Source organism: Dama dama, chromosome 4, assembly GCF_033118175.1.
Source record: "Dama dama isolate Ldn47 chromosome 4, ASM3311817v1, whole genome shotgun sequence".
Taxonomy (NCBI): Eukaryota; Metazoa; Chordata; class Mammalia; order Artiodactyla; family Cervidae; genus Dama; species Dama dama.
The window spans coordinates 63,049,526-63,057,494 of NC_083684.1; the positions used below are offsets into that span (position 1 = coordinate 63,049,526).

The following is a 7,969-nucleotide window of genomic DNA, read 5'->3' on the forward strand; positions in this document are numbered from 1 at the left end:
AATATATAGTTCCCTATGAGATTGATGATGATAACAGTATAATTCTAGATATGAAAAAAAGCAACAAGAGGGAATGTTTTCCTGGACGAAGAGGCTAGTAAGACAGGTGGTCCAGAGAATTTTGGATATTGTTTTATGGCCTAGTCCAGTAACAGCACATTGAGTGGCCTGTCAACAACACCGTTGCCAAACCTGAGAATGGACATTCTCAGCACCATGAGATAAAATGGTCATGAAATGCCCCCCTGAAAATCATGGTCAAGTTTATGAGTAAAAAGGGGCTCTGCCAACTGAAGATTGACACTTGCCATCTACATCTACAGAGATTAAATCATGGCCACTGCAACTGCTGACTTTCAATGGCCCTGAAAGGAGTTCAAGGTAAAAATCAAGAATGAGGCACTCTGTGCTCTGGAAAAAACTGACAGAAAAGGCCTTCAGATAGTTAGATCTTTTCAGGAGATTTTATGAGTCCCAATTCTTGCATCTTCTCATACCTAGAGAAACACTGACATCATTAATGGTGACATCTGCTTTGACTATTAAAGAAAATTTTACAATTAAAAGTCAAAATAGAGTAGCTATGTTTCAGACATCCTGGAAAATAACCAGGTGTTACTATGGGTGTAATTTCAGGTTAGACATTGTATTGCTAAACACTTGAGTTTTCTGAGTCATGTCAGGCTTAGATGCCAGCATTCTCAAAACAATGTCTGCTGGAAGCTAGTAACTTACACCTTACTTTTCATAAAATTAGGCAACTGGCCATCTGGCTAAAATTCTCCCCGAAGTTTCAGGTCCAGACTGAGTTTCAGGCCTATTCTTCTAAAAGAAAAAAGAGAGAGAGATTTATTTTGTCTATTAAAATTCCAGTTATCCCTCCTCCAGCTACTACTAATTGGGTCTGTTACAACAAGATGGCAGACCAAGGGATTGAGAGTTTAATCATACAACGCTCAGATCTAGGACTTGGAACTCAGGAATACTTCCAATTCAGTGTCTCATCTCCAAGCTGAGGCAGTCCTATGCCCCATTTGGACAGGAAGTTATCACAGTCATAGTTGCCCTGTTCCCTAAATTAAAACTGAGCAGGACTCTGTGGGGTGGCAACTCTGGAGTACAGTTCTGCTGTGTGTTCTCCATTACCCATCTGTAGGATATAGGCTTCATTCAGCCTCCTTGACCTTCCCTGAGTTCCAAAGGGTGGATTCAAACAATTGCTAATCAGGGAAGGGAGGGAATACAGAAACAGAGGAGAAACAATCAAATGGTGGTACAGCCTTGAGACGGGGTCCTGGTTCCTACTCAAAAAAATATGCATAACAATGTCTCTGAGTTCTTCTACAGAACTGGAGCCCCCACCCAGGTGGAGGATGGTAACTTCAGACTAAACACAAGATTCCTGGAGCACAGCTCTGTTGCTTCACTACCAGCCAATCAAAAAAAAAAAAAAAAAAAAAGTCAGAAACCTTGCAGCTCTCACTCCAAATGTTGCCTCCTGTTTCTGGGGACCAGCAATGACCATCCTGTTAGGTCTCCTGTTTGGCCCCTGTCTATTTCTTCTCTGAGAGGTGCCAACAGCTTCAAACTAAATTGCTATTATTACAAGGGTGAAAGCTGGTTTCAGATGTGGAACACCCCAACTTAGATCAGGTAGAGAGAGACTTCTGCTCTGCTAGGCAGGCCTACGCCCAGGCACAGCAGGAAGAAGTTACAGAAGAAAGAGACCTCCGCCCCAATTCCCAAGAAGCATCTTGAGTATGAAGTCTCTCAGTGGGGAGCTGTTAGGGGAAGCACACTGATTGAAACCGCTCACCCTGGCCAGGCACCATAGTAACCATTTGCATGAGTTGTTTTATGACAGGAGATCCTGATAAGGAATACAGAACTAATAAACCACCACCAGCCGGAAGAGTTGGGGAAAGGTCAAAAGGAAACACCGCGTGTCTGTCCACTTCCATCCACTTCCCAAAGTCCCTCTTGCTAGCATCCATCTTGGCTGAGCGATGCGTGGACCACCAGGAAAGACTCTGAATTAGAATGATTGGCCAAAGACCTCCCAGAAACTAATCCCATCCCCATAAAACCCAAGACTGAGAGCCAAGTGGGAGAGCAGTTCTCCTGGGTTCCCTTACCCTCCTGCTCTCCACCCAGGTGCCCTTTCCCAATAAAATCTCTTGCTTTGTCAGCACATGTGTCTCCTAAGACAATTCATTTCCGAGTGTTAGACAAGAACCCACTTTCGGGCCCTTGAAGGGGTCCCGCTTCCTGCAACAGTTTCTTTTCCAAGAAAGCGGGGATGGACATGCCTCCAGGCTCCTGGTCTCTGAAGTTGGAGGTGCCACGCCTGCAGAGAGGTGGTCACAAAGCAAACCATTTTGTGAAAACCTGTGTCCCCAGGCTGCAGAGGGGGGTGAAAAAAACTAAGGACAGGGGAGATCTTTGGGAAGAATTCTGCAAGTAAAGCCTGGCAGGGACCCAAGACCCCCAGGTGATGCCCACCAAACACTCACCTCTCCCCTCCCAGCCCCCAAGGGTACAGGCAGGCTGTGGACCAGCACACCCATCCTAGAAAGAGCCCCTCCCCAGGGAATCAGGTTGACCTTCTCTGTTTCTAGACGTTCCCTCCCTCTACCCTCCCTTCCTGAGGTCTCAGGTGTGAGGTTTCCCCTCATGGCTCTGAATGCGGCTTCCTTTTGCATTTTTTTCACAACCTTCAAGGCTGGGTCAGCTAGCCCTGAAGGAGGGTCCATTGTCTCTAGAGAACTGTTTTCTGTAATTCAAAAAGGAAGGAGAAGAACTAGCCGGGCTGATCTGCAAATAGTGTAGAGCACCAGGATGTGATTAGCATTATCAGGTTAGTCTTGATTCCCCACTACAGATTGGGAACACAGAAAGTCGAGAAGGAGCTCAGAAAAGGGTGAGGGAAACAGGAAAACTTTTTCTTCTCTTTCCCTGCAGCAGTTGCAGGTTAAACAGCTGCATGGATGCCTTTGAAGGTATTTTCTCAAGATGCAGATGTGAGTTTGGGATGTAACATCCCCAGAGAAGACGCAGAGCAGGAGGAAGAAGAGGAGGAAATGGCAGCTTCTCAGGTATGTGTCCTGTCCTGGGTCTGGGGCTGTGTCTGCTTTTCTTCCTGAAACGCCTGGACTGAGAATCTGCAAACCTTTAGTTTTCTGCTGCTAATTTTTCTGCTTAGGATGCTTGTTATCACCTCATTTTTTCCTTTTTCCTTTTTTTTTTTTTTTTAAATAGTGAAAATCAGCTCTTCAGGTGGCTTCTCGCTGATGTCCCAGAGCCTTTTCTCCATTGTCTGTATCCCGGGTATAGAGCATGATGAATTCTCAGCATGAAATAGTGACTTTCAATGTTGAATACATTCACTTGTGACAGATGAACACGGGGAGGCACTGGTATCTGAGATTCCCATTGGGAATCTTGGGTGTTGGGATCTTAGGGAAGTCGGGGAAATGCCGTGATGAATTTACTTGTGAATGCAATTCAGCTCTTTAGAACAGGAAGAACAGGAGTAAGAAAATGTCCTTGTTAGTAGAATGAACTAAGTATTCCAGAACTTGTCAGAAGTTAAAGTAGCATAGACAATCCTCTATACGGATAAGAAATATGTACTAAAGAATGGACTATTAAGCTACAGATCATGGGAGGTATATAGGAGGTGGAATTTGCAGAAAACTGACATTTTTCTTGATAGATTGAGATCATGGTTTTCCTAGTATTGCCAAAATACCCGGCAGTGATAATGCATTTTTCCATGTACCCTATGACCTCTGATGTTCACTGGTTCAGGTGCTTCTGTGAGATTTCCACGCTATGAAATTCATTTTTTTTTTTTTTTTTTTCAGTCTTGAACAAGGGTCTTGGGAAAAAAAAGTGATGGATATGCCTATCGCAGTTAATGAGGAAATGCCGTATCTTCTTAGTCACTCTTTGCTTTAAAAAATGAACACTGTCAGCTAAAACAGATGCACAATTTGAGAGATGTGAATTAAGTTTTATTTCGGGCAAAATGAGGACAGCCGCCCAGGATACAGCACCTCAGATAGCTCTGAGAGACTGCTCCAAAGAGACAGTGGGGGAAGGTCTGTGTGTGATTTTGGTGAAGGGGGAGTGCAGTGCAGTCAAGCGCTTACTTTACAAAAGGTTTTCTGCCAGTCGTGGGAGCTGATGTCATCATTTAGTGGTTTAGTGCTTTTCGAGATATGAAGAGATGCAAGGATTGGGATCATGAAAGCAGTTCTTGAAAATATCTGACTCTCTAAAGACCTGAGCCACCAGATTTTGCTGGAGCAGAGTGCTTCAATCCACCCTGAACTCCTCGAGGGGATTGAAGTCAACAGTTGTAGCACCACAGTGTTCATTCTCCCCAGAGGCAGATGGCAAACGCCCTTGTTTTTGTGGTTGAGTCACTGGCAACTGACAACACTCAGGTGTGTTTAGTAGAGATGCTGGGGTTTAGGAGTGGGGGTTTTCATCACTCAAGCCCAGGCCTGATCATTTCCAGTACACTCCACACTCACATCACAGATATAGTCTCATCACATTTCTGTATTTTCCAAAATGTTTACAAGAATCATAATAGTGCTAATCTACGTTCAACTGTGTTAAATTTTAAAATATGGCTCCATGCAAATGATACAGATTTTGGAGGACATTAAAAGATTCAGAACCAGAGCTCTCTAATTTTTTATCATTGTATATGTCTGCACCCTAGTCTATTTTAAAAAAATTAAAATAATATCATCCTCAAATATTTATGTACACTTTCAATCAGTTAAAAATTATCCTGATTTTATTGACATGACAATTTTTCTCTATTATTAAGTATCCCATTTTAGTGTACATCTCTATGAATGAACATGTTAACATCATTTGATTGATTTTTTTCTTTTTCTTTTTTGAAGATTCCCTGAAGCAGGGAATAGCTACCCACTCCAGTATTCATGCCTTGAGAATCCCATGGACAGAGAAGCCTGGCAGGCTACAGGCCCTGGGGTTGCAAAGAGTAGGACACAACTGAGTGACTAACACTTTTCTTGATTTTAGTATTATTTGCAAATACAGGAATTTCTATAAACTTTCATTAGAGTTAGCTCTGTGCATTTGTCTCTGTTTTATTACAGTCTAGAGTCATAAACTGAAGTAAAAGTTGAGCTGTCATTTAAAGAATGTTTGTTAAAATATTTGCCAAAAGATGCAGCAGCAACATTATTGATTTTAAATTATTTCTGTTATACATTTAAGACTCTGAAAAACTGTCAGAAAGACATATAGTATATACCAGATCATTAAAATGATTCTTGTCACCGAGGTTACTATTCTATCAGATGGGTAAAATCTGTAAAGCACTTAAAGTTCAAAGTTAAATATGAATTCTTTCCTTACTATTCTGCTTCGTTGCTGTTCAAACATTGTCACTCATGGAGCAGAATTTTCAACATTACTAGTTCAAATAAGCTTGTCAAAAATGTGACATACTGAGCCCACTCCAGAACATTTGGATCAGGAAGAGCTTTTTAAAAATATTTCCTGTTTCTTTCGATAGACAGTTCATCCTCTGTCAACTGAGTACAACACTCAATAAATATGCCAATGTTGATCTGATTATTTTGTAATTTCTCTTCCAAATCAGAAGAATTTCTGTAGTGGTTGATAGATCATATCTCATCCTCTTTTCTTGGGGTTAAAATGTGGTAGAAAATATTACGGTGTAAAAATTATATTGTATAATACCAGCCACTCTCCTAAATCAAAACCATTTCTCTTGCTGGTTTCATCTTGGGTCACATTAGGAAGTCTTCCCACGGCCCCATGGCATCTGTACTTTGTATTTCAGGGATGGCTGACGTTCCAGGATGTGGCCATAGACTTCACTCAAGAGGAGTGGGAATGCCTGGACCTCGGTCAGCGGGAATTGTATAGGGACGTGACGTTAGAGAACTACAGGAACCTGGCCTCCTTGGGTGAGGATAACTTCTTTCCAGAATCCCTTATCTACCCACTGGGTTTTGGTTCCTATATTTCTAGAATGTCTCCTGGAATCTTCTGCTTCTTACAATAGTTTTAGATCCCTGCTTTCTATGGGAAAACGGGTATTTCTGAGTTGAGAAAGAAGACTTCATGATGATTCATTAAGATTCTGACTTTTCCTTGATGTGATCTGCCGCCTTCTTCTAAGTTAGTGCTAATTCTCCAGGTTCTGTGGTATAAGAGGGTGCCACTCTCCTTTTCAAATCAGATTTCTACTACTTACTTGCTTTGGCCTTAGTAGTACTTGACTAGAATCTCAAGGTCTTTTCTTTATGTATTTGTTAGTGTTATAAAACTGCTTTTGATAAAGTGCTTGGGGATGTAATTTTCTAGGCTATATTAACATGCAACCATGCCTTCTCTAGAGTGTTAATATAATGAGCAAGATTACAGTTGTGTCCGACTCTTTACGACCCCATGGAATACTCCATGGAATTCTCCAGGCCAGAATACTGGAGTGGGTAGCCTTTCCCTTCTCCAGAGGATCTTCCCAACCCAGGCATGAAACGCAGGTCTCCCACATTGTAGGTGGCTTCGTTACTAGCTGAGCCACCAGAGAATGTTAATACAGCCTAGGAAATGATGTCCCCAAATACTTTATTTCTAGGCTGTATTAATATTCTACCATGCCTCCTCTGGGCTTCCCAGGTGGCAGCAGTGGTAAAGAACCTGCCTGCCAATGCAGGAGATGTAAAAGAAGTAGGTTTGATCCCTGGGTTGAGAAGATCTCCTGGAGGAGGACATGGCAACCCACTCCAGTATTCTTCCCTGGAGAATCCCATGGACAGAGGAGCCTGGTGGGTTATAGTCCACAGGATGGCAAAGAGTCAGACATGACTGGAGCGACTTAGCACACGTGCCTTCTCTTCTCACCTGAATACATATTAGAGTGGAAACTGATGAGTCTCTAGCAAAACAAACACCCCTTTTCCTGATAGCAGGTCTTGTGGTCTCTAAGCCAGACCTGATCACCTTTCTGGAGCAAATGAAGAATCCCTGGGATGTAAGGAGACTGGAGATGCCAGCCATGTACACAGGTAGGTGTGAAGGGATGGAGCCGATGACTCAATGACAGGTCCAAGGATCAGTGAGGAAGTCATCCTCTGTCATGTGGTTTGGGAAGATCTGCCCCAATGGAAATGATTTTAGAGAAGCCTGGGTTTCTTTCTGCTTCTGTCATAGGCAGATATCACCTGCCCCATTCTGTCTCTCAAGTCATTCCCGAATTCATCTCCAGTGATTACTTTTCTCAATCACAGTGAGAACTGAAAATCTCCTCTTGGCCTGTGACAACTTGCATGAATCAGTTACTATTGCATTTCCTGGGGGCCCTAGGAAAACTGTGCACATTTCTGAATAACTCTAAGACGCTGCTATTAAAGTTTCTTTCTACCGCTAGATGGTAGTAAGTGAGTGGACTCGTAGACATACTGCCAAAGTTGTAGGAATACTGTGGACAGAGGGTTTTTTTCTGACTTATAATTTCTAAAACACTGGAAGCTACAAATATGATCTTATACATTTTAAATTTAAATAATTTCTTCACTGCATAAACCAAAACCTCCCTAAAGAGAAAGAATGCAAATCTCAGTGTTACTTCAAAGTTTCTGTTTTCTTCATATGAACTCATATGAAATGTTAAGTGTATTTGGTGCAATTCCTCAATGCTAAAAGACTTCAATATATTCAATTAGCTCAAAGAATTTTCAAATAAATTGGCATAAGAGCTTAAAACATTTTCCACTATATTTTTTAATGGTTTCAAGCTGTTACAATTTTAGATAATATAATCTTTTTAAAACATTCTCATTGGAGTATAACTGGTTTACAATGTTGTACAGCAAAGAGAATCGGTTTTTGTATATACCTACTCTTTTAGATTTCCTTCCCAATTAGATCTCCACAGAGCATTGATAGT

General features: G+C 41.8%; 1 protein-coding gene across 1 annotated transcript; it reads left to right on the forward strand.

Annotated features, from left to right (window-relative positions):
- The first annotated feature begins 2,987 nt into the window (after nucleotides 1-2,987).
- Nucleotides 2,988-7,123, forward strand: LOC133055143 (KRAB domain-containing protein 5-like). Its single transcript, XM_061140596.1, has 3 exons — nucleotides 2,988-3,095; nucleotides 5,858-5,984; nucleotides 6,993-7,123. Exons 1-3 carry the CDS (start codon nucleotides 2,988-2,990, stop codon nucleotides 7,121-7,123), a joined length of 366 nt encoding a protein of 121 aa, XP_060996579.1.
- Nucleotides 7,124-7,969: the final 846 nt, after the last annotated feature.

Bases quoted from the DNA above. Each gene is read 5' to 3' on its own strand.
- LOC133055143 (XM_061140596.1), top strand. From the start codon at position 2,988: ATGCCTTTGAAGGTATTTTCTCAAGATGCAGATGTGAGTTTGGGATGT. The intron at 3,096-5,857 runs GTATGTGTCCTG...TTTGTATTTCAG, and splicing joins AGGAAATGGCAGCTTCTCAG to GGATGGCTGACGTTCCAGGA. The intron at 5,985-6,992 runs GTGAGGATAACT...TCCTGATAGCAG, and splicing joins CAGGAACCTGGCCTCCTTGG to GTCTTGTGGTCTCTAAGCCA.